This window comes from Furipterus horrens, unplaced genomic scaffold (assembly GCF_987537825.1).
Source record: "Furipterus horrens unplaced genomic scaffold, mFurHor1.1.pri manual_scaffold_1, whole genome shotgun sequence".
In the NCBI taxonomy this organism is placed as follows: Eukaryota; Metazoa; Chordata; class Mammalia; order Chiroptera; family Furipteridae; genus Furipterus; species Furipterus horrens.
Genome location: NW_028327171.1, coordinates 149,044,744 through 149,070,657, shown reverse-complemented (window position 1 = coordinate 149,070,657; position 25,914 = coordinate 149,044,744). Strand labels below are relative to the sequence as shown.

The window sequence follows — 25,914 nt, the reverse complement described above, 5'->3', positions numbered from 1 at the left end:
TTAAATGCCCAGAAAATAAATGTTTCCATTTTTCAGGGGCACAAGAAATTATCAAGAACTGGAGTAGTTGGTCCTGGAGGAAGAATAAGCTTAGCCAGGTTTGGAGGAAAAGTAGGATTCAGGCAGGGTGTGTGCCTGTATGAGTGAGTGAGTGAGTGTGTGTGTGTGTGTGTGTGTGTGTGTGTGTGTGTGTGTGTTGGAGGAGGCTGCATTCCAAGGCAGAAGTGAAGTGAGATGGTATTTGGTACACTGAAGCTCTAATGTGCAGACCTGTCTGCTTGCCAAAAGTTCTGTATATGTATAGAGCGATCAAGTTGGAGAAATGAGGTGGTGACCAGAAAAGCAAAGAGGAGGGCTTGGTTGTTGGGACTATGGAGTTTGGTCCCCCTTTTGTGGGCTGTTAAGAACAGTGAGTTCTTTTTAGAGAAGAGTGACTTGGACAAAGAGGTTTTAGGAAAATGGCTTTGCCTGTAGGAATGAAGTGTGTGCTGTGTGTGTGTGTGTGCATGCGGGCCCACACACGTGCTTGTGCCAGGAGGCAAAGAGACTAGTTATCAGACTCTTAGAAAGAAATGAAGGTTTATATTAAGTGAAGGGGGTAGGAATGGAAATAAGTGTCTGGTGAATGTTAAGGTATAGTCAGGACTTCAATAATGTCAACCAATTTTTAAAATATACAGGGCAGTTTCCATAAAAAAATCCTGGAATGCAATGTGACATGGACTGATTTAGCGATTTAATATTAGCAATTTATGATACTATGCATATTTTAAAGATGGATTTCTCATGCAGTAACTATAGTTAAATGGATTTTTCATTTTTGAATTTACATGTATTTTTCTTCCCTCTTCTTAATTTAAATTCCACCACTCCACAATTTGCTTAATTTGATCTGAAATTAATCTCTTGTATGTATTTGTAGGAGGAAACCCAGAATTGCAAAAATGGCAAAGATTGTATACAGTTTTATGGATGAGTTCCCTTCCTTGAAAACAGCTATCCATGTAGAAATGGGAGGCACGTGGCCAACTCCTGCTTTTTTAGCAGGTCTAATGTGACCTTCAAAACTCCTTAGGACAAGCTGCTCTCAAGCGGAGCTGCATCTCCCGTCAGACTCAGGCCGGCAGGGTCCCCGGGGCCGCCTGGATGTCTATGGCTCGAGGTTCTGAGGCCAGAGTTGGCAAAAACGATACAAAAAACACCGACAAAAAACAAACCACGAAACCCTTTGCCTTACCCCAGTGGGTTGATGAGTGAAGTCGCGGAAGGAAGGTTCTGCTCTTGCCCTTTTTAAATTCCAGTGCAGCACGCGCGCGCGCGGGCGGGCGCGCGCGCGCGCACACACACACACACACACGCCGGTCGGCTCTTCCCACTCCCTGCCACACTGCACCAGCGTGCCTCTCCAAGTCCTGATTCATGAACCGTGCCACCTTTGTCTCATTTTAAACTGTGCAGACTATTTTAATCCTCCCAGCCCCACGGCAGATTTCCCCCTCCCTTCATCCTCTGGAAAGCTCTGATGTAAGGCGCTCGCTAGGTGAGAGCGCGGTTCTCCCCACCGGCTGGGGTGGGCGAGATCCCGAGGAGCCCCTCCGCCGGACCTCCGCCTGCGGGGGCCGCTGCCCAGACCGCCTTGGCGAGCGCGGGGGAAGCGCCTCGGTCCCTTTAAGGTGTCGAGCTCTCAGAAGTGCGGGCAGGGAGCCGCGAGCCGGCGCGGTCCCGTAGCCGGGTGGGGAAGTCCTGACGCCCTCCCCTCCCCCGCTTCGAGCCCTCGAGGGCCGGGGGGCCCTCTGCCCACCGCGCTCGGGCCGGCCATGCACCTGTGAACCATGTCATCCTCCTACGCCAAGAACGGGACCGCGGACGGGCCGCACTCGCCCACCTCGCAGGTACCGCCCCTCCTCCGCTTCCCCGCAGCTTAGCCGCCCGAGAGCGCCCCGCCCTCGTGCCCGGCGCTCGGGGGCTCCCAGTCCTATGAGTCGGCGGCCTCTCTCCCCCACCCTCCGCGTCCCTTTCTCTTCCCGCTCCTCCTCTTTCTCCTCCTCCTCTTCTTCCTCCTCCTCACCTCGTCCGGACTCCACGCTCCCGCTCCGGAGCTCGCAGCCTTCCCCAGCAGATGCCAGGGATTTGGACCCCGCGCTCCGAGAGTCTTTGTTAATGGATGTGGTGGGTGCTCGCGGGCTGCGCCTCTCGGGCATCTTTTCAGCTGTCGAGGATCGGAGTGGGAGGGGGTTGGGGGTAGGGGCTGAATCGGGGGGCCGCCGAGGATGCTTGGGTGCGGGCTCTGGGGGACCCGTGGAGCTGGTCCGGAGGCGGACTCACGCCGGGGGTGGCCGCCTGGGTCCACGCGGCGGTCCTCACCCGATACTCTCTGGCCCCCGTGTGTCGAGTCCAGGTGGCCCGAGGCACCACGACGCGGAGGAGCAGGTTGAAAAGATCCGATGGCAGCACCACTTCGACCAGCTTCATCCTCAGACAGGTAGGAGGCGGGCGCGGGACGGAAGCGGGGTAGCAGGTTGGGCACGAGGCCGAGGGCGCGGCGTAGGGGTTCGGGGGCCGAGCGCAGCCCCGACGTGGCGGATCCGCGGGTCGCATCTCCGCGCGCCTCTTTCCGGCCCCGGCCGGCGCTTCGACTGCGTTCTTCTCGCTCTGCCCGCTGCTCGCGAAGTCTCCGGGTCTAGGCGTCTCAGCACCGCCCTAGGAAGTTAGTTTGTATGTGTGGACCCACGTCGGCGGGGACCTGGCTTAGCGCAGGGACCTTGAATTTAAGATTAGACTATTTCTGGTTGCATCTTTAGTGCATGCGGAAACGTCTTCGAGCCGTGTTACCTTGACTTTGGGTAACCAAAGCCCGTGGGGCCGGGCACCTGGCTAGATTCGTCTGAGAGTTAGCGATCTCTTCTCTTGAATACGCTTCTCTGTCTAGGTCTTGGGAGAGATCTCCGACTCTTTTCAAAAGGACACCTTGAGCAGAAAGTTTGGTCTCACTTTGGGACTGCTTTCTTGGTTCTCTAAATTAGGGAAAGAGTGCCGGATTTGTTTAAGTCTAAATAAGCCAAGGCCGGCACTCCGTTCCTGGGGGTCTGGGTGGTAATACACTTAGTGTTTGTTTCTTAATGGTGGTTTTCTTCTGCCTGGTTCTCGTGCGCGTTGCGTGTGCTGAAGATCATAGGTTACGCAGACACTAAGGTGCCTTTTATCTTGACCCAGGAAATTAGTCCTTAATTTTCATTCTGTGCATGACTTGTAAATGGAACCATCCCTACACAGCTGCTGGGTGCTAGGGAGATTTAAAAAAAAAAAAAAAAAAAAAAAAGTGAGTCACCTTGATCTCTTTTTAGAACAGAGACTGTCAAGGTGTGCGAGTTAGGGGTGACCTGGGGAGGACATTGGTCATTGCACCAAGATGCTATTATCCCAGGCTCCACTGTGGACTGCTGGGGTCACCTTGGCAAATTTTTTCCCTCTAGGTTACCTGGAGCATTGAACATTGTGTAATCTGTTTTTAACCTATGATGACAGCTTTGCTGTGTTTCTTCGGAGGTTATCTCATCAATTTGAACACGTTATCCACGATGAATGGGCATTAGACTCAAAACTGGATTCAAACCTTTCAGAAAGGGTCCATAACACATAATTAGATATTTGTTATGTAGATATTCATTTTCTGTAGACAGAAATTTTTACTACCTCTTTTTAATTCATTGAGCACTGAGATGTACTTTATTAAAATAAATACTTATTGGATTCTGAATTAATTCTAAAAGTACATTCTGTTCCCTTTGCTGTGCTTAGATTATGTATTTGATAGGCAAAGACATTCTTCAACTTAAAAAAAAAATTTTAGTTATGTGACTGATACCTTATTGTTTATTTGGTAGGTACCTATTTTTGGTAGTGTTTTATTGTTGCAAAATTCTTAGAAATAATAATTATACAGCAGCACTTGACTAAATGCTTTTGAATTCATCTATACCATCACTTCACTAATGCTTTAGTCTTCCAAGTACAAACAACAATCAATATTCTTTCTAATATTCTTATTCTGCCTTCAGTTTGCTCCAGTTAGTGATTGAGTGTGATAATACATGTATAAGTTCTTGCTAAGTATTCTGATATGTGTTGCCATAAAAATATGAAAAGTATTCCATGGTACAATAAATAATTTTGGAAGTAATTTAAACCAATGCAGATTTTTAGAACAAACATTATTTCATAAGTCTTTCTGAAAGTGGGATTTGTTAGTTTGATAAAATGGTCCAATTTAAGTTGAGGAATTAGTTGTAATTATATCATATATACAATCTTCCTATTTTTTTCTGCAAAAAACACACAATTTTTAAAAGCACTTACAGTTCAGTTAATATCTTACACATGAATCTCATTTAAATGGCATAATTCAGATTTATATAATGACTACAATAAAAAATAACTGAAGTATTTTCATTTCTTTGAGAAGACTTAAAAATGATTGTGAATGATATTTAACAGTGTATTTTTTAATAAAATTGAACAGTTTTTACCTAAATGTCAAAAAAATTTAAAGCACAACAGCTCTTTATGTTATTAGAGCTTCATTATTTGTTGAATGACCAGTGATTTATTGTTTTTGAATTACTGATGCATTTAAGTGCTGGAATTTCTTTTTACTGTTTCCCAGTCTGTGTATTGCTTTTGCACATGAAGGAGACACTGGCAATACCAATGAAAATTGTGCTGCTCATTTCTCTGTTATATTATTCACAAAATATATGGGAAGGAGACCTTCACTAAAAAAAAAATATATTGATGAGTCAAATCAGATTGGTAAGACTGGGCTGGTGGTAAAAAACAGAGGACAGTTGGCAAACTTGCTTAATACCACACTGTCTCTTCTTTGAGCTGGTAAAAATTTTAGTGTTTTGTGTGTATACATGCACAGATGTATGTGTGTGTGCATGCCTACTCACACATGCACACATGTGAGAGCCTGCCTCTACTCTGAGGACTGTGCGCAAAGTCCCTCAGGCATTCCCGACCTTGTTTCCTGCTTTACTAGATTGCTGGCCTCGACAATTCAGGAGAGATGGAGGTTTTGGAATGAATCCAGGAAGCAGCTAAGTGGTTTCTTTGAGGAAGGTGAGAAGATTTAGCATTTTGCCAGTGAAAAGAGAGGTACAGGTGACCCAGTAATGCTCTTCAAACCAAGGCATTCTTTGAAAATGTGATGGACTGTTCTCTGTCCTCACTGAGAATGAAACTCAGAAATTGGCTACAGTGAGAAAGAAATGAGGTTTCACAATAAGACTCTCCTAAGAGTGTTGCTATCATTGGAATGGCTTTCCAAGTGAGGCTGTCAAGTTTTCTCCCAGGAGATTACTTCTGTTTAAGAAGTAAACATGTTTTCCATTTTAAGGAAACACTTACTAAACATTTGCTATGTGCCCAGCAGCCTGCTAGATACTATGAAGGAGCAATGAAAAAGATGGATGGGACACAGTCCCCATACCCAAAGGATTTTATAGTCTAGTTATGGAGATATAGATGTATAGAAAGGAACTATTTATGTATAGCATAGTGTATAGCAGCAATATTGCAGGCAATGAGGGAGTGGCCAAAATGCCCATGTGGTCTGACTACTGAATTGCCCATATATGTCACTGCACATACAGTTTGTATAGTGGAGCAGTCCAGGTTACCCTCACCGGGGTTATTCCCAGTCTTCTCCCCACTGGGATTGATAGAGAAAATCTGATCAGAATGGAATTGGTTTGTTGACCTCTCCCTGTTAAGTCTGCTCTTATAGGGATTGCAAAGTCTTAGAAAAACTGACCGCTATCAGCCTCATCTTAAGCCCAGATCTCTTAGTTCTGAACACAGGTCTTGAACACACAATTCTCCCTCTTGCCATAAAGCCTTTTGCATGTGCTGAGACCTCTCTGTAGAGGGTTATTTCTTTCCTCTCTGCCTAGTTAACTTTTAATCTTCCTTGAGACCTAACTTTAATCATCATGTTTTTTTCTAACCTCTCTGATGAGGTCAGTTCCTTAATCATGCCCCTTATCCCAGAGTGCATTATGCCAGTTCTCAGTAGTACCACCACTATCATAATTTAACATGTAATTATACTTCTCTGTTAATGTCTTTCACCCCATCCAGATAATAAGCTACACTAGGACAGGGACATGTTTGCATTTGGTTGCCTTTGCATTCTAAGCATTTAGTGTAGTATATGTTCAACAAATACAGGGGTGGGCATGGTTATATGGAAAATAATACAATAGTTAACAAATAATAATACAAGAATAAACTCTGTGTTTTTTGTACTCAGAACTGTAAACTCACTTTTGCCCAACTCTTTTCATTTGAATGAATGAAGGAATGGATGGATAGAGGACTAGCTTGATATATCTTAGTCATGGAGCTTGGTTCCACATTAAACTTTTTGTTTAATGGGGAAAAAATTGCTTCCTAACAAACCTTTGTAAAGTTTAGTGGCTTAAAGCAATAACACTTAAAATTTTTTTCTGTATACTGACCAGACATTCTGCTTTATGTGATTTTATCTGGGCACAGACATGGATGAAAGGTTTAAAATATCAGTTGCACATGTGGTTGGGCAGCTGGTGCTGGCTGCTGGCTCAAAATCGATCTAAAACTTTTGGCAGGGGGCTCAGTTTTTCTTTACCTGTGTGTTTGCTTAAGCTCCTTGGTGAATGGGTTCCTAGAAGGAGCATCCACAGAAGTAAAGGCTGAAGCTGCAGAGTTGATAAGAACTAGTATCAAAAGCTATCTGGCACTACTTCTGTTCTAATCTCCAAGTCAAAAAAGACCAGAGGGCCAGCCTAGTTTCAAAGGGAGGATAAACAGACTCTATATTTTGAAGGGGTGCAGCAAAGTCACCTTGTGAAAAGAGCATGTAGAATGGGAGATATTGTGGCAGACATCTTTGGAACTATCGATCTTTGAGCAAAGAACCTTGTATTTTTTAAGGTATGCTAAGTAAATGATCATTACAATAATTCAATAAACCCACACTGTACTTAGAGATCTAAGACCTAGTGACATACTTCGTTGATACTATGATAAAACAGGCTGACAAAAAATTATTTGGGTTATAATTTGAACATTGATTATAGACACCTTTTTCTGATGAAATGCAAATCTTTCCCCAATTAAATGCAAATTCATCCAGACAAGGTAGGTATACTTTGTGCATAGCTCTAAGAATAATCATATGCCTAGAGGCATATATATATATATGCAAAATTTATCCATAAACTTAGACTCACAAAATTTTAGAACAGGAGCATATTGCAGAGGAAAACTGCTTCAATTTCCCAATTTCAGATGACTAAAACAGAAACCAAAGGACATAAGGCCTTATCAAAGCCACACCAATTGATAGTGAGACATTCTCAGATTCTATAGTTTTTCTACCACAACACTCTTCATTCCTGAAGAATCAAGGCAGACATACAAACATACATATGTGGACATATGAAAAGACATATGGAGCTCATTCCTCTTAGGTCCTGGAAATAGTCTTAATTCATATGGTTATTGTGAAGAACAAAACAACAGCTGGAGAATCTGGAGACAGGAGTTTGTTTTCACAATTTTATCATGGGATGGAATTTTTGTTTGCATTGTTCATGGTTGCACAGAGGTAACCATGTTGGTGAGAATGTGGAGAAAAAAGAATCCTTGTACACTGCTGGTCAGAACGTAGATTGGTGCAGCCACTATGTAAAACAGTATGAAGGTGCCTCAAAAAATTAAAAATAGAACTACTATATGATCCAGCAATTCTGGAAACAAAAACACAACTAACTTGAACAGATGTCAGGGGATTAAGAAGTACACATGGGTAGTTACAAAATAGCCATGGGGATGTAAAGTACAGTAGAGGAAATAGAGTAGCCAGAGAACCTATGCATGACCCATGGACATGAACAATGGGGTGGAGATTGCCTGAGGGAGTGGAAGATACTGGGTGAAGGAGGCAAGGGGGCAAAATTGGGACAACTGTAGTAGCATAATCAATAAAATATAATTTTTTTTAAAAAAAGAAAAGATGTATGCTTCTTCATGTTTATTGCAGCATTGTTTACAATGACCAAGATAAGGAAACAACCTAAGTGTCTATGGATGGATGAATGGCTGAAGAAATTGTGGTATATATATATTATGGGATATTACTCAGCCATAAAAAGAGGGAAATCTTGCCATTTGCAACAACAATATGGATGGACCTTGAGGGCATTATGCTAAGTGAAATAAGTCAGACAGAGAAAGACAAATACCAAATGATTTCATCTTTATGTGGAATCTAAAAACAAACAAACAAAAAAAACATTGCCCCCTGCACTGCCCCCCACCAAACTCCAAGCTCATAGATACAGAGATTTGATTGGTAGTTACCAGAGGTGGGGGTGGATGAAATGGGTGAAGAGGATCAAAACATACAAGCTTCAGCCAATTATAAAATAAGTAAGGCCTGAGGATATATAGCATGGTGACTATAGTTAATAAATAATACTGTTTTGAATATTTACAAGTTGCAAATAAGAGTTACTCTTAAAAGTTCTCATGACAAGAAAAAAATTGAATCTTTGAATGGTGATGGATGTTAACTAGATTTGTGATGATCATTTTGCAATATATACAAATACTAAATCATTATGTTGTACACCTGAAACTAACATAATGCTATTTGTCAATTATATCTCAATTAAAAAGCAGAGAGAGACACAGAGGACATGCAGCCTCTGCCAAAGAAGCCACTTGAGGGGGAGAGAATGGGAGGAAGGTACTCTGGCTTCTTGCTTTGTTCCGCCTTCAGCCGACACCCTCACTCCCTGGTCCCCTGTAGTGCCTCCCATTGACTGAGCATAAGTGGAAGTCAGCTAATCAGCCCACAGGCCTAGGCCCCCTGAGATAGAAAGCACAGCAGGGAAAGGGAAGGAATGAATATAAGGGAAACAGGCTAGGACTGGCACAATCACTTATTCATTTATTATATTTTAGTTGCATGGAAGACAATAATGAATTATTTTTCATCAGCAAAATTGGAATTTTTGATCTGACCTGTAAGTAGAACTTCCTTGCTAAATGGTACACTCCAGTCACAATGAACTTTAAGGAAAAGTTTGAACTTTAAGGAAAAGTTTATACCCATTTCCTCTGTGAATTTTCTCAGTAATACATCTTTCCAAATTGAGATCTGACAGAACAAGAAGGAACTCTGCCTCTTGTGGCAAATTCTTGCTCTTGGCTTCAAATAAATGGATTGAATTGATGAAGCTACTGATTGGCAAATCTAATTATTGGGCAGCTAATCAGTTAACCAGTAATTTTTGCTTTTCTCCAAGTCTCTGTTATTGTGACACAGAGTTCCCTAAGTGTTCTTTTTGTAGGAGAAAAAAAATATTTATTCTTCAGTTTAGGATGGTAAAATTTTGTTGAAACTTAGATAAATTCTGATTCAGATCTTAATCTTTCTAGAAAGTTAGAGGATGCTGTGTGGAAACATAAGCTGAAAATGACCTGGCTTTGCTGTGCTTCTCACCTTAATACTGGATGTGCAGATAGTGTGGTCCCTGGGGGTCAAGGAGCAGAGACTGTTCCTTACTGAAGGAAAAAGCAAAGGCGGAGCTGAGAAAATGTAGTTTAGACAAACTGCTTGGAGTAGTTAGTTGTAGAAACTGGTCTTTCCAGTCCTGGTGAGTCTACTAACTCAATGGGGTTAACTGGGCCCAGCAATTCTAAATCTGACCCATCTTTTCAGGCTGAGGGCATGACATTGTCCAAGCTCATCATCTTCTGAGTTCGGCCTGTTCTTGGACTCATTTCTGCAACTCAGACTCAGAAGAAAGCATAAACCCTAACCAGGGCACATGGACTTACAAATCACCCAGATTCACTGTCGACTCAGGGACCCATTCACAGACACGTGGGGCAGGAGTGAACATGAAGCCGCATTTCGCTCTGTAGCTCTCTGAGTTTGGCCTCTGCATATTTTGAGCAACATTTTGAAACCAAGTTCTTCCTAGGGTCACAAGCAGTGCCACCCTCTCCTTGTTACCTCTTTGCTGGAGCTCCCATCCAAGGGGCGCTGTGTTTACTCAGAAACAGAGATCCTCTGAGCCCTGCAGGCAGAGCTCCCGGATGCTTCTCATTTCTTTTGAAACCAGGTGTTGACCAATAGTCCCTCTGTGGGCTGAACAGAGCACTTCCTTAACCAACTGCAATCACACTCTCTTTAGAATACCTCTTCAGATTACAAATCATGAAATTAGTAAATCAAGAAGAGGTAGGCCTTTATCTCCAAAGCACCCTCATAAGCACACATTCTGATTTAAGCAGCCAGTATTGTCCTACTTTCACAGTTACCAGTTCTGGTACTTCATGAACCAGGAAGACCTTCAGGTAGGAATTCAGCACTTTTTGTCCTAGAAAGAAGGTAAGTTATAGACTACAGAGCAAAACATCATGAATTTTACATGGACGTAACCATGTGAACTGGGGCAAGGAGAGAGTACAGGTTTAAAACTAGAAACCTGCATCAATGAAAGGACTAAATCAGAGATTCAGTTTGAAGGGAATACTTTTATTGCTTTCAAGTCGTGATAGTGATAAGCTGTGTGCTATGGCAGCAAGTTTTCCAAAATAGATAAGGCTGATGATGTACGATCAACACCTGGCCTGTACACAGGTCGAGATTTGAAATTCCTTGAAGGTAGTTCTTATTTTAACCAGAGTAAACATGCCCCTCTGCAAACTTTCTATTTTATTTAACATATCCTTTCTTATTACATAGAGCTTAGGTAATTACTTTAATCTGAAGGGATAGCATTCAGCACTTGTACTTCAGGTGTGGAAAGCATTATGAGAGAGGGGCTATAAAACTTATGCTACATGACTGGATCTTTCTGATCATCTCACTGCAATCATTTGGATGACAAGCCATTCCTATATTATCCCTCCTTTTATGTTCTTTTCTGTTGCTGGAGTATCTTTGCCCAGAGTTGCAATTTAATTGCTATGGTTGTACTCTTGAAAAGAATCTGTATTTTTCTGGTTATCAAAATCACTAGGAATGGTAAATTTTTGTAGTGTTCACTGTGTTATATTAATTATTTCTGAATTAGGGAAAAACATTTTTGGAATTCCTTTTTTAATGCAGGAAAGACCAACAATAGTGGAAATGCATAGTAACTTATATAGATGAATTTATCATACTCTCCTACTTTCTTCTTGAATACCCAGTGCTAGTGTTAACAGCTCAAGTGCTGATTGTGTTTCCAGATCAAAAGGTGAGTAAATGATTACTGTCAAGTTTAGAGTGCTCTACAGGCAGAACTTTTTGTTTGGCCTCATTGTGTATGTGTGTGTGTGTGTGTGTGTGTGTGTGTGTGTGTGTGTGTGTGTGTAACAGAAAGGAGGAAGTCATTCAGGAGTTCAGAGGCTGTATTCTGTTACCACCGTAACCTAACTTTAGATCACTTTCATCACCCCAAAAGAAACTTTGTACCCATTACCAGTCATTCTCCATCCTTCTCCTCACTCCCAACCCTAGGCAACCCTTCATCTGCTCTCTGTGTCTATAGATTTACCTATTCTGGATGTTTCATGTAACTGGAGCCATACAATAATATACGATCTTTTGTGACTGCCTTCATGTTTTTCATTAACATACTTTCTACTCCCACTGAGGGGTCCCAGTTGTAGCTCCTGGTCTAAATGTGCAGATATTGACCTGTGTGTGGAAAGGAACTTGCATTAAGCCCATGCCCCAGATGGCTTTTCAAGTGAAGGTGTTGAATGGGGTGTATCACGTTTATATTTATTTAGGAGCTACAGTGTTAGGTCGTTTTTAGTTGAATTTTTTGGCTGCATGGAAATCAAATCCCGGATGTTGTCCTCCTTATCCCCGGATTGAGCAAAACTGAGTGGCTCTCATCTATAGAAGAGGATACAATGGGATGAGAACAACAGGATTACCGAAAACTGTCAGAGCAATATAAGTGCTTATTGCCATCATTTTCAGTAATTTTTAGTAATAGAAATATCTTGGGTACTTATACTTCAACATATTTCTTTTATTTTATCTAGATGTTCCTAATAACTCAACTTTGGTAATTGTAATTTTTCCTTGAGAGGTACAATTCAGAAGAAAGCAGAGTGCTTGAGTCTTAAGCTAAGTACAATATTTATGGGAATTATTGGGTACATAGAACTGCACTCTCTATGTGGCAGGTGCTGCTCAATTATGTTTGAGCACTTCCCTGGGGGACAAAAGTCAATTATCAACACAGTCCTCTGGCAGAGAAGTAGGTCAGCTGCAAACATTCTCTGCTAATTCCAGAAAGATTGAGGAGTGATTTAGTTTGGAGGATATTTTTTGTTCTCTTGGTTCCGTGTTGTAGGGAAACCTTGCAGTAGTGAAGGCTCAGTGTTTCATTTGGTGTTGATTGTTTACTCATTTAGTTTAATATAACATAAATATTTCTTTTTAACCATAAAATAGAAATTAAACCAAATACTATCTTTTTAAAAACTGTCAAATATACATTGTCAGACTAATAATGTGTACCATGGTTACTGTTATTATTTTGTTATTTCTACATATATAGTGATGCTCAAAGTTTAAACTAACCCAATAAAATGCAAATTTCATATTTCTAAGTATTTTGCTTAACTAATATTTCTACATACAAAGAATTAATTGTAAAAAGGAGAAAGGACAATGGTGTTTTTAAAAAATTATGCTTTTTGACATTGTGGTAAAATGCACACAATGTTAATATTACCATTTTAATCATTTTTAAATGTATAATTTAGTGACATTAAGTGTATTCACTGATGTCATTTTTTAAATGAGTATGGCAGGTTATTGAAAAAAGTGCAAGCAAACAAAACTTAAATATATTTGGCTTACAAATATGCTAAAAAAATCCACCCTTATCCAGACCTCCTACCATAACTGTGGCCTTATTTTAACAACAAAAACAACAGAAAACAGACCTTGGAGTGTTCACCAAGCCATGGGTCCCCAAGTGGAGAAGAAGCAGGAAGCACTGTGAAAAGTGACCAGACCCTCAGGGAGGGCATGGGAAGTTAGGGCTGGGGCGGAACCCTGGGCAAGATGGTTTCCCCACCCCAGAATACCTGCTTTCCCATCCTGAATGCTTTTCTCCTTCCTTCACTGTCTGAAATTTGAACAAGATGATTTGGGTTACTGAGCAGCCTATTTTTAAAATATGAATGCTCCCAGGAGTCTTAAGGGGTGCTAGCCATTCATACATTATTGTAATTTGACTCACTGCTTGCAGATATGCTCATCTTACCATCTTACAGAAGCCTACCACGAGAAAGCAGAGGTGCTCCCCAACAAAGACCCCAGTGTCCCTGGGACTATTCGTCCTTCCACACAGCGCATTCCTCCCCTTACTTCCCTGTCAGAAAGCTTGTCTCCTCTCCCTGCATTCTGCTATCCACCACCTCCATCACGCCAGTCTTTTTCCTTGAAGAGGTCTCACCACTTCCACCTGATGACCACCTTCCCATCTGCCAAACTTCTCTAGAACCTTCTCCTCCATGAAACTGTGTAATACAGCTCCATGTCTTCTCTGGCACTCCTTGACATCCTGTTTTACTGTTTATTCACTTCTCCTTGGTGTATCCTGGAGGTCCCTATGACTCATCAGCTGGTGGGTCTACATGGACCTCATCTCTAATGTATCATGTGGGACAAGAGGAAAGAGGAGCAGGGGAAGTTGTAAGCTATCACCATTAATAATCCACATTTTGCTTGTTCATCTTTCTTAACTATAATCATATGAACTCACACCTTGCCTCGCCTTTCTGTGAGTACAGGTGTGCTCATTACTCTGCCCCTCATTGATGTCTGCTGTCACAAGCCTTTGAAGAAGGCCTCTCCCAGTCCAGTTGCTCTGCCTTTGTGAGAACCCCACTTTCTTCTCATTGAGGGGCCGTTTCTCAATCAAAACCTAGAAGATGGCAAACAACATCATATTCTCAGCTTCTCTGTTCAAGCTGTATTCCAGACATTCTCAACTCCGGGTCACTTTCTGTCCCATAGGCCCTTAAATGGCACGTCTCACATCTTGCAGATTCCCTTGTAAAGCCAGACTTCCACACTATCGGTCTGCATCTCTCTTTGTAGGGTTACACTAGGGAACAGACATCATTCCACCTCTGCCCCAGACTGTACAGAGGACTTCCTTCTAGCAGTGACTCTAATACAGGTTGACCTACACAAATTGGTGTAGATGAAGACTAACTTTGAATCCCTTTTAGCCTAAGCTACAACATACTCATAATAATTTACGCATTTTTCTTTGTTTTTGATTTATGAATTTGCATTGAGGTCATGGTATAGAAGAAGTAAGAGGAAAGGGAAAGGTAATGTTGGAGGCTGAAGCACTTTGGGGGTCAGTGCAGGCCTGGGTAGGGTATCAGAATGGAGACTTCGGGACAGATGGAGGGCACTGGATATCTGGGGACAAAAGACAGTGGCTGGTGGGAGATGGCTTCAGAAAAGGTGGAATGAGGATCATACTTAGTCTATGTCAGTCTTGTTCTGGAACTGTACCTGTTGGCGATATTTCAGTTGCAAATAAACAGAAACTCAACACTAAGTGGGCTAAGACAAAATATTGAATTATTGGCAGATATAAGTGAAAAGTCCAGGAGTAGGTCTGGCTGACTTCACGTGTGGCTTGTTCCACGAGTTCATGACTTCATCAGGGCTTCTGCTCTCTCTCTCTCTCTCTCTCTCTCTCTCTCTGTAGTTCTTTCAACATTGCCTGCTCTTCTGCGCTCAGTTTCATGTGCTGGGCTAGGCCTCAGATTAGCACCTGTCATGGTGGCAGCAATGGCCACAGTGGTTCAGGATCTCCCATTCACCTGTTGTCTGTCGGTAGGAAGAGATACCCTCTCTGATGGTAGCTCCCGCAGAATGCACTGGGTTTCTGTTTTGTAGTCATGCTCTCCTCCCCCTGCAACACTCTCTCTCTCTCTCTTTCATACTTGAATCTTATCAGCCTGAAATGGGTCATGTATCAACACTGCACCAGCCAGGGAACTGCCTAAAGCCAATAGGTGGCTACCCCTAGAGAAGAGATCCGGGTCAGCCTTGACAAGGCTGAGAATGGGAAAAACCAGTTCCCTAAGGGACTTTTAGGAGCGAATGGTAGATAGAGGGCAATATGGTTATTGTAGACGTAGTTAGCCAGACATTTACTCAGAGATGACTCATCAAGCAGAGACAGGCAAGATAGTGGGAATGTCTTCCTTTTCTTGCTCCTTGTTCTTCATGTACCATGTTTCAACTGGTGTGTGGGTTAAGTAGGAATTTTCACCAAATTGTGGTAAAATACATATAATACAACATTTACCATTTTAACCATTTTTTAGTTAATAGTTCAGTGACACTAAACACATTCACTTTGTTGTGCTATCATCACTACCGTCTATCCTAAATATAATTTTGTAGATTCATCTGGGAGTCTGACTTTTTATTGTAATATTGTTTCTTAATGAGAAAAATATGTACCAAGTTTCAAATAACTGACAAAACAATGAATTTCTGGGATACCACCCAAATATTAATACAGGAGTGACTACCTGAATTAATATTTCTCAGAGCTTCTGTTTTCCTGTCTGCAAAATGCGGGTTTGAGGGGGGTGGGCTCAGTGACCTCTGAGGTTCATTCAAGCTCTAGTATTACAGAACACCATGTCTGTGTCCACAGATGCCTGTGGCTGACTCATTTGTCTTGATAGAAAACACTTCTGTAGTTTTTGTGGAAATCCTGTGACACTTAACTGCTGAGATGAACTCATAAAACACAGAGTCACCAAAAATTATTGAAAGTATTAGATGAAGACATTCTTTGAAGAATGTAGCAGAGAACTGACATGGAGAATTTTACAAAATGAAAGATGATTTGGAGAGACCTGGAATTTATAACTCTTTCAAGCACATGCATGCAGAATGAAAGGATATGCATGGAACAGAGTGGGCTGACAAGAATGAAGTATTTGTGAAATGTGGTGAGACGGTTCTCAGATGTGCATCCTGGAAGCTAGTAAGAGGAAGTTGGCTGAGGAGTAGTATAGCTCTTGCTATTATAATTATTAAAGCCACCAGGAAGAGCAAGGAGCTAATGGGGCTTTCCATCTATAATAAGAATAACAAAAGTTGTCAGATTAAAACTTTGCTCTAGGTGAGTAGAACCAAAAGATGGATTTTCATCATTTGAAAGCACTGCATTACGAGCTTTCAATACTGGCTTTCCTGCTTATCTCTGGTTTCTCAGGACATGATATTTTGCATAGGTAGTTCAGTATGGCTTCCCTTATTCCAGTAAGTGAGGCAGGAATTTCTGTTTGTAGGTGAAATTAACTACTAGGCTCTAGGGGATATGTTTATAACAAACCTTGTGTGTTCAAGTTGCCTTGAGTAAGCTGGTGCAGATTGACTGTTTTCTCATCCCTCTTACAGTCAGTGGCACGTGCCCCATATTATCATAAAAAAAAACATATTTATATACTACTTTGTTCTGGACATGGCTTAAGTTACCTTGTATGTTATCACAAATGAATAAAATGAACCAAGCAGAAAGTAAGGGTAAGACAGTGTACTGAGTACACAAAATGTGTGCCAATGAAATACGAGTCACTTGCTCATTGGGGGCCTCAAGTTTATCTCTGAACCTTCTAGGAACTACCCATTGGGGAAAGCAAGAGTACTTACAGGATTTACAATGCATAATGGTAAAAGAAAAAGCGCAAATATTTCCCTCGCTGAGACTAGAGATAAGTTTCTCCCATGTCCTCATAGAGTTGACACAGTGTAAGACAGTAAATTAAATCTTATAATTCTGGAGTTGTTTCTTAGAATATCATTCAGTATATGGATAATATCCCTCATCATGCTGGAGTACAGTTCAATGAAATCAGTTTTTGGGAGCCCTTGCAATATGGCCCACGGACATCTGTGGTTCTTAATCTTGGCTGCACATTAGAATCACCAGGGAAGTATGTAAAAATACCCATTCCCAGGCCACGTTGCAGCCTAATTAAATCAGAATTTATGGGGGTAGACTCAGGCATCAGTATTTCCCAAACTCCCCAGGTGATGGATGTGGTTCCTGGTCTCATGTAATCCAGAGGGAGATTTTAGAACAGCTGTTTTCAACCAGGATGTATTAGTCAGGATAGGTTAGGTGATGGTGCAATAATCAAAACTTCCCCTAAACAACAATGATGGCCTATTTTGCACTCACACTTCATGTATCTCCTGAATTAGCTGGGGGCTTGTCCTCTGTTATTCTTACTCCAATAGAGCAGCCATTATTTGGAACATTTCTGTTTGCTGCCGACCCATGGTGGATCCATTGGCTGTTGAAATTCTGCATGAGTATATGTGGAGCTGCTATAACACTGAAACTAAAAGATACAGTGTATATTTCTGTCACTTAACAGTCCAGAGGTAGGTGAGCAGTTCAAAGTGGGTAGATGGGTCTATTCTAAGAGTTCAGTGGTCCAAGGTGGGTAGGTCCATGATATTTAGCTTTCAGTTTTGGGTCCATTGTGGCTGCTACAGTCGTCTCCATTTCTTAGGCAGCCCCAGAGGGAAAGAGGAGAGTAAATAGTTTCATTTTTAAGGGGATGACCCAGAAGTTAACCATATTTCTTCTGCTCACGACCCGTTGGCCGTACTTTGTTATGAGGCTACAACTAGCTTCAAAGGAGGAGAAATGTGGTCTTTAGATGGGTAGCCATGTGAAAGCTGAAAAATGTGTGGGTTCTATTTCTGGAAGGAAGGAAAGAATGGATATTGGGGTCAGTTAGGCAGATTCTGCCTTCTTACAGTAGTGGTTTTCAAAGTTTGGTTTTATCATGGAAACCCATTTTTCAAATGAAATTGCAGTCACCATCCTTGGTAATCAACATATTTGGATATGCTTTGATTGATGAGGGGTGCTATATCCGGACCCCTCCCAGTTTCCTCCTCACGCTCTCTGCAGCAGTCCTAGAGGAATCTTAAAAGATCATGAAAATCATTGATATAGATGAATTCGTGGTTTTGTAGACCATTCTCCCAAAATACTGTTCTTCTTTTTTTAATTCTCATCTGAGGACATTTTTTCATTGCTTTTAGAGAGAGGAGGAGGAGGGGGAGGAGGAGGATTGGAGAGAGGGAGGGAGAGAGAGAGAGAAAGCTGCCTGGTTCAGGGATTGAACCCACAACCTAGCTATGTGCCCTAACCAGAAATCAAACTGTCAATCTTTTGGTTATGAGATGATGCTCCAACCAACTGGGTCACACTGGCCAGGGCTTCAAATACTGTTCTTTACAACAGAACTTTGGAATGGTACTGAAATGATGCATCTGAATAATTCTCTCAGCCAGTTCTATCTCAGAAAACCACCTCAAATCCATGCATTTCTCTCCATTTCTCCTGTTGCCACCTTACTTCCTACTTTGACTCACCACCATCTTTGTCCTGGTCTACTGAGTCTCCCTGCTTCCATTCACCACCAGTTCCACCCTCCACACAACTTTTGGAGTTACCTTTTTATTTCTATTTTAATTTTTATTGAATTTATTGGGGTGACATTGGTTAATAAAATAATATAGGTTTGAGGTGTACAAGTCTATAAATCATCTGTATATTGTATGGTGCATTCACCACCCCAGGTTAAGTCTCCTTCCATCACCAATTATCCCCCCTTTTACCCTCTTCTACTTACCTAACGCCCTTTCATTCTAGTAATCACCATACTGTTGTCTGTGTCTAGGAGGGTTTTTGTTGTTGTTCTTGTTAATCCCCTTGCCTTTTTCATCCAGACCCCGAAAACACTCCCCCTCTGACAGCTGTCAGTCTATTCTCTGTGTCTATGAGTCTGTTTCTATTTTGTTTATTCTCTTATTTTGTTCATTAGATTCTACATGTAAGTGAAATCCTATGGTACTTGTCTTTCTCTGACTGGCTTATTTCACTTGGCATAATACTCTCCAGGTCCATCCATGCTGTTGCAGAAGGTAAGATTTTCTTCTTTTTTAGGGCCAAGTAGTAGTCTGTTGTGTAAATGTACCAGAGCTTTTTTATCCATTTATCTACTGATGGGCACTTAAACTGCTTCCAAATTTTGGCTATTGTAAGTAACACTGCAATGAACATCGGGGTGCATATATATTCTTTTGAATCAGTATTTTAAATTTCTTCAGATACATTCCCAGAAGTGAAATTGCTGGGTCATAAGGCAGTTCCATTTTAAATTTTTTGAGAAAACTCCATACTGTTTTCCACAGTGGCTGCACCAGTCTGCATTCCTATCAACAGTGCACGAGGGCGTCTTTTTCTCTACATCCTTGCCAGCACTTGTTGTTTGTTGATTTATTGATGATGGCCATTGTGACAGGCGTGAGATGATATCTCATTGTGGTTTAAATTTGCATTTCTCTGATGATTAGTGATGTTGAGCATCTTTTCATATATATGTTGGCCATATATATGTCCTCTTTGGAGAAGAGTCTATTTTTGCCCATTTTTGAATTGGATTGTTTATTTTATTGGTGTTAAGTTGTATAAGTTCTTTATAAATTTTGATTATTAACTGCTTATCAGATGTATCATTGGCAAATATGTCCTCCCATTCAGTGGGTTGCTTTTTCTTTTTGTTGATGGTTTCCTTTCCTGTACAAAAACTTTTTAGTTTAATATAATTCAGTTTGTTTACGTTTTTTCTTTTGTTTCTCTTGCCTGAGGAGATAATCAGAAAAAAAAAAATCACTACAAGAAATGTCTGAGGTTTTACTGCCTATGTCTTCTAGGATTTTTATGGTTTCAAGTTTTATATTTAAGTCTTTCATCCATTTTGAGTTTATTCTTGTGTATGGTGGAAGAAGTTGGTCTAATTTCAATTTTTGCATGTATCAGTTCAATTTTCCCAACATCATTTATTGAACAGACTATCTTTACCCCATTGTATGTTCTTGCCTCCTTTTCAAATATTAATTAACCATAGAGACATGGGTTCATTTCTAGGCCCTCTATTCTATTCCGTTGATCTATATGTCTGTTTTTATGCCAGTACCATGCTCTTTTGATTACTATGGCCTTGTTTTACACAGGGTGTTGCAAAAAAAAAAGTATCCACAATTTTAATAATTATAAAATCTGTATTTATTAGCATACAGTTCCCTTTTAATGTTCACAATAAACTACATAAATGTACTTTTTTAATACTTAGAACCTGTTTTCAAACTGATGACCATTCTGGTCTAGACATTGCTGGCAACGCAAAGCAATGGAATCACAAACATCAAGAATCATTTCACTTGTTATTTGGGCACATTCTCTTTCAATGGCTACTCATAATTCATCAATGGTTTCAGGTTTTTTAGCATAAACGTTATTCTTGAGAAACCCCCAAAGGAAAAAGTGTAGTGGTATGAGGTCTGGTGATCGCACAGGGTAAGCATCAGGACCTCTTTGCCCAATTCATCTGTTTGGCAGGTTCTCAAGATAGGCCCTTACATCATGATGGTAATGTGGAGGTGCTCCATCTTGTTTGAAATGAAAGTCCCCATCATGAAAATCTTCGTCCCCATCATGAAAATCTTCGTGAACACACGGCATGGCTGATTCCTGGAGTAAGTTCAAGTAACTGGCACCAGTTACAGTACCTGCAAGAAAGAGAGGAGCAATTAATCCGCGCATGGAGAAGCTGCACCACACAGTCAGTCCTGTCTTTGCCCTTTACTGCATTTTCATATTTCCAGTAGCACTTCAAAATAAACTTCCTTTGTTCAAAAATTAATCTGGTTTCAGCCATTATTTCTCAACAGTTAAGTCTAAAACAAAAAAAAATTCAGCAAGTAAACAGCTATTAAAATGTGGATACATTTTTTGTGTGTGTGTGTGTGTGACCCCATGCAGTTTGATATTAGGTAGTGAGATTCCTCCTACTTTGTTCTTCTTCCTCAATATTGCTGTGAATATTTGGGGTCTTTTGTGATTCCATATAAATTTTTGGGATATTTGTTCTAGTTCTGTGAAATATGCTATTGGTATCTTGATAGAAATTACGTTGAATCTATAGATTTATTGGGGTAGTATGGACATTTAAATGATGTTAATTCTTCCTATCCATGAACATAGTATATGCTCCCGCTTCTTCGTATCTTCTTCAATTTCTTTCTTCAATATCTTACAATTTTCTGAGTACAGCTCTTTTACATGCTTCATTAAGTTTACTCATATGTATTTTTTGGATGCAATAGTAAATGGGATTGGTTTTTATTTTTTATTTTTATTTTTTAGCTTCTCTTTCTGATAGTTCATTCTTGGGATATACAAATGCAACTGATTTTTGGATGTTTATTTCATATCCTGCTACTTTACTGTATTCGTTTATCAGTTCTGGTAGTTTTTTGGTGGAATCTTTAGGTCCTCTATAATATAGTATTATAACATCTGCAAATAATGACCATTTTACCTCTTCCTTTTCAGTTTGGATGTCTTTTATTTCTTCTTCTTGTCTGATTGCTGTGGCTAGGACTTCCAGTACTATGTTGAATAAGAATGGTGAAAGCTGACACCCTTGTCTTGTTCCTGATCTTAAGGGAAACACTTTTAGTTTTTTCCCATTGAATATGATGTTGGCTATGGGTTTGTCATATATGACCTTTAATATGTTGAGGTATGTTCTAATTATTTCCACTTTGCTGCACGATTTTATCATAAATGGGTGCTACGTTTTATCAAATGCTTTTTCTGCATCTATTGATAGGATAATGTGATTTTATCCTTTATGTTGTTCATGTGGTGTATCACATTTATTGATTTGTGGATATTGTATCATTCTTGCATCCCAGAATGAATCCCACTTGATCATGGTGTGTAATCTTCTTAATGTATTGCTGTATTCTTTTTGCTAATATTTTGTTGATAATTTTAGAATCTATGTTCTTCAGGGATATTGGCCTACATTTTCTTTCTCTGTAGTGTCTTTATCTGGTTTTGGAATTAGGATAATGCAGGCTTTGTAAAATGAGCTTGAGAGTCTTCCTTTCTCTTGAATTTTTTGGAATAGTCTGAGAAGGATAGGTGTTAGTGCTTCTGTGAATGTTTGGCAAAATTCACTTGTAAAGCCATTTGGTTCAGACTTCTGTTTGTTGGGAGTTTTTTGATTACTGCTTCAATTTCAATTGTGATGTTTATTCATATTTTATGATTCTTTCTGATTCAATTTTGGAAGATTGTATGTTTCTCAGAATTTATCGATTTTGTCCAGATTGTCTAATTTGTTCATGTAAAATTGTTTGTTTTCTTAACAATCCTTTGTATTTTTGTGGTGTGACTTGTTACTTTTCCTCTTTCATTTCTGATTTTATTTATTTGAGTCCTTTTTTTTTTTTTTCCTTGATGAATCTAGTTAAGGGTTTATCAGTCTTGTTTATCTTTTCAAAGTACCAGCTTTTGGTTTCATTGACCTTTTGTATTCTATTTTTAGACTCTACTTCATTTATATACTTTTTTCTGTTCACTCTGGCTTTGTTTATTCTTTTTTCCAGTTCCTTTAAGTGAAAAGTTAGATTGTTTATTTGAGATTTTTCTTGTTTCTCTGAGGTAGGCTTGTACTGCTATGAATTTCCCTCTTAGGATTGCTTTCACCGTGTCCCACAGATTGTGGATTGTTGTGTCCTCATTTTCATTTGTTTCAAGGAAATCATACGTCATTTTTCTGTTTAGAACCTTCCTATAGGTTTCAATTGTGTTAACATATAACCTTCATTTCTTTTTGTAATCTAAAAGGCTCTGTAATGATCGAACTACTGCCAAACTCTCATATTTCATCTTTAACTCTTCTGTTTACTACTCTGCAGTCTTTCTTCTGCCTTATCCTTGTATCCATGGCCTTCTTTATGTTCTTTGAGTCCAGCCAAGATGAATTCTGTCTCCAGACCTTGTGCTTCTGTTCTCTTATCCTGGAATGCTCTTTCCCCGGCTCTTCATGTGCCTGGGCTCCTTCTCATTCTTCTTATCTCAGCCCAGCATCTCCTTCTTAGAGATCTCCTCCAGCTGCCCATTTAAGGTAGACTCCTCTCCTCTGATATTGCTAGTACTTTCTTTTACTTTCAGAAATCATCTTATTATGTAGTTTTCTTTTAAATTATTCATCCTTTCAATCGTCACTGGAATATAAGCTTCAAAATGGCAAAGACTTGGTATATCCTCATCATCGAACATTCCAGGAGAACAGAATAGGCATCTGACACCTAATGAGTGTTTAATATTGATTGATAACTGAATAGAAATGACAATGATTTTGTGATTCAGTAGCTGACTAAGAATCTGGGTATGGCCTAGACTTTGTTGTCACTTAAGTGAGAAATCATGCTAAGGATAGACTTGATGTTTTCCTTTAAGATCTGAGGTGTCTAAGAAGGAAATGTTCCTGAAAAGAAGGCTTAGAGGTGATCCAAGCCCTGAAGTACTTCTTGGAAAGTAAGTTTGGAGTTTACTCAAAAACACACAAATGGATGTTCATGAATCCATAGTTTCAAGCTCAAAGGCATAGCTGCAATGATTTTGGCTTGGAAAAAAAAATTAAAGCAGTTGTGGTCACATGCCACCTTAGCCCCTAACATGACATATCTAGGTTTAAGCAATTCCCTTACTAATCTACTTTCCAAAAAGACCTCATGACAAATGATATGCCACAGCACTGTCTGCCAAGGCTCAATGTCAGGGATATTAGCTACAAGGTGGTGAAGTACAGGTGAGCACTCTTTGCTTCATTTGGGGATTCTGTTCTGCATTTACTTCAGGACAGTTTCTGCCCAAATAGAGGTCATCTGAGAAGCCTCTTGGTCCTCACCAACTGATCAGCACTTGGCCTCAGCTCTTCATCTCTTTGTGGCTGTTGCTTTGGTCTGGTGCCCAGTGTTGGATACCCGAGGTCCTGCAGATCAGAACCTTTTGTCCCAGACTTCCTTGGAAGGCTACAGGACTCTTAGACTCTGGAATTAGAGCCCAGGTTAAGAAAGGCTGAGCTAAGTGTCTGTGTGTGTGGCTGAGGGATGTATGGCTTCATAGAGGTAAAGAGACAAGCTGATAGTTTGACCAGATCAGAGGGGAGGCTGTCAGTCAGGACAGAGGTCAAATGTGGGAAAATCAGCACAACCAGTGGGAGAAAGGAAACACCGCCTGTGTCCTTCTCATCTGCTCTGCTCACATCCACCAGGAACACCCCTCCCTCCACTGCTTTTTCTGGTGAATGCCAATGCCTACTCCTTCTTGTCACGATTGCATAAACGTCATATCCTCTGAAAAGTCTTCTCCAACACTCCCTGACAGGATTAGTTTCTTCCTCCCTTAGTATATTCGGAGCACTTTTCACATTGTTTAGAAATGATATGTTTGCAGACCTCTCCCATTACCAGTGAACACTTCAAGCACTTGGCTGTTTCTTTATTTTCTTTAGAGAGGCCATGCAGCAGACCTGTTAATGGGATCCACTGTGACTCAGGTGGACAGGAGTGTGAGGACAGGCTCCATCACTTTCTGCTTGTGTGACCTTGAGCGAGTAATATCATCCCCAGGCTCATTTTCCTCGTTCGTTCTATGGGGATAACAATATCTGCCTCCTAGGGTGCTACGAGAATTTGGAGAAATGAGATAATATATGTACATTCTGGGTGAAAATTATTTTATTTAAAAGCACAACCTGCTGTTGCTGTTCTGCTTTTTAAGCAGGATAGTTGTCATAATTTATATCAGCACTGCTACCTTCCATTTTCAGATACTGGTGGAGAGGGCTGACACTTCAAAGCCTCTGCCAGTTCCTCTGTGCTTGTGAAAGGGACATTCTAGAGGGATGATGATCAAATTGGTGATAGTGATAGTGGTTGTGGTGATGGTGGGGTGGAGATATTAGTGGCAACAATGGTGGTGCTAGTGATAGTGGGTGGTGATGGTGATTATGGGATGGTGCTGTGGAGGTGCAGATGATGGTGGTAGTGATAGTGATGGTGATGGAGGTGGTAGTGGTGAGGTGGTGATGGTAGTGGTGGTGCTGAGGATTCTCATGTTGGTGATGGTGATGATAGTGAGGATGGAAGGTGGTGATGATAGTTGTGGTAGATCTGATGGTGGTAGCATTGGTAGTTCTGAATGTTTTGGGAACAAGGTGGTTTCTGGCACTTACTCTGGGTTTTTTGCCTGTTGCTCAGCCTGCCACTTGGGATTCATGGTCCTCAGCTCTTGGAGTGATGACAACACAGCTTTGTTTTTTTTTTTGTTTTCTTTTTTTTTGCCCCTGTCTACTTTCTTTATTCTAAACTCAGAACCCTCCACATAGGCTTACCTGCGGCTCTTCCCCTGGTTCCCAGGCCTTGACTCTTATCTGGACATTAGTTTTGAAGGCAGTTTCCCAAATCTAGCATAGACTCTGTCCCATCTGCACCCACCCTCTACTCCATAGAGTCTTGCCTCTCCTGGTCCTAGAGCCCTGATCTTCACTGAGGATCCAGGAACACATCCCCAATAAAATTGTCCTTTGAGTTGCTTGTCAAGTGAGAGATTTTAATGCTAGAGGAATACATTTCTTATTGAAGAGAGTGCTCCACGGTCAGAGAGCCCCCCTCTTGAAGAATACAGCTGGCAATAATGGAGATGGGCTTTCCTTTAAGCAATGACAGCAGGCTGACATATCTGCTCACAATTATCTTCTTTTCTTTTTGGTTCTCAAAATTTATCCTTATTCTCACAAAGAGTTTTTATTATCCTACACTGTGTTCTAATCTCTTAACATAACCTCACTGTTTATTTATTTATATATTTAGCAATTCATTTGTTTACATTTCTATTTCAGCTTGTTCACAAT

At 40.7% G+C, this 25,914-nt stretch overlaps 1 protein-coding gene across 2 annotated transcripts; it reads left to right on the top strand.

Annotated features, from left to right (window-relative positions):
• The first annotated feature begins 1,691 nt into the window (after window positions 1-1,691).
• On the top strand, window positions 1,692-20,805 carry LOC150022040 (voltage-dependent L-type calcium channel subunit beta-4-like). Of its 2 annotated transcripts, XM_090267432.1 has the most exons (4): window positions 1,692-1,892; window positions 2,399-2,482; window positions 18,964-19,063; window positions 20,541-20,805. In XM_090267432.1, the coding sequence occupies exons 1-4, from the start codon at window positions 1,833-1,835 to the stop codon at window positions 20,597-20,599; spliced, it is 303 nt and encodes a 100-aa protein (XP_090123558.1). In that variant the 5' UTR covers window positions 1,692-1,832; the 3' UTR covers window positions 20,600-20,805. The 2 variants fall into 2 exon arrangements, with proteins under 2 accessions (XP_090123558.1, XP_090123565.1); XM_090267439.1 differs by lacking the exon at window positions 18,964-19,063.
• The last annotated feature ends 5,109 nt before the right edge of the window (window positions 20,806-25,914 follow it).

Bases quoted from the DNA above. Each gene is read 5' to 3' on its own strand.
- LOC150022040 (XM_090267432.1), top strand. From the start codon at position 1,833: ATGTCATCCTCCTACGCCAAGAACGGGACCGCGGACGGGCCGCACTCG. The intron at 2,483-18,963 runs GTAGGAGGCGGG...TTTGTTCATTAG, and splicing joins CCAGCTTCATCCTCAGACAG to ATTCTACATGTAAGTGAAAT. The intron at 19,064-20,540 runs GTAAGATTTTCT...TCTGTTTGGCAG, and splicing joins CATCCATGCTGTTGCAGAAG to GTTCTCAAGATAGGCCCTTA.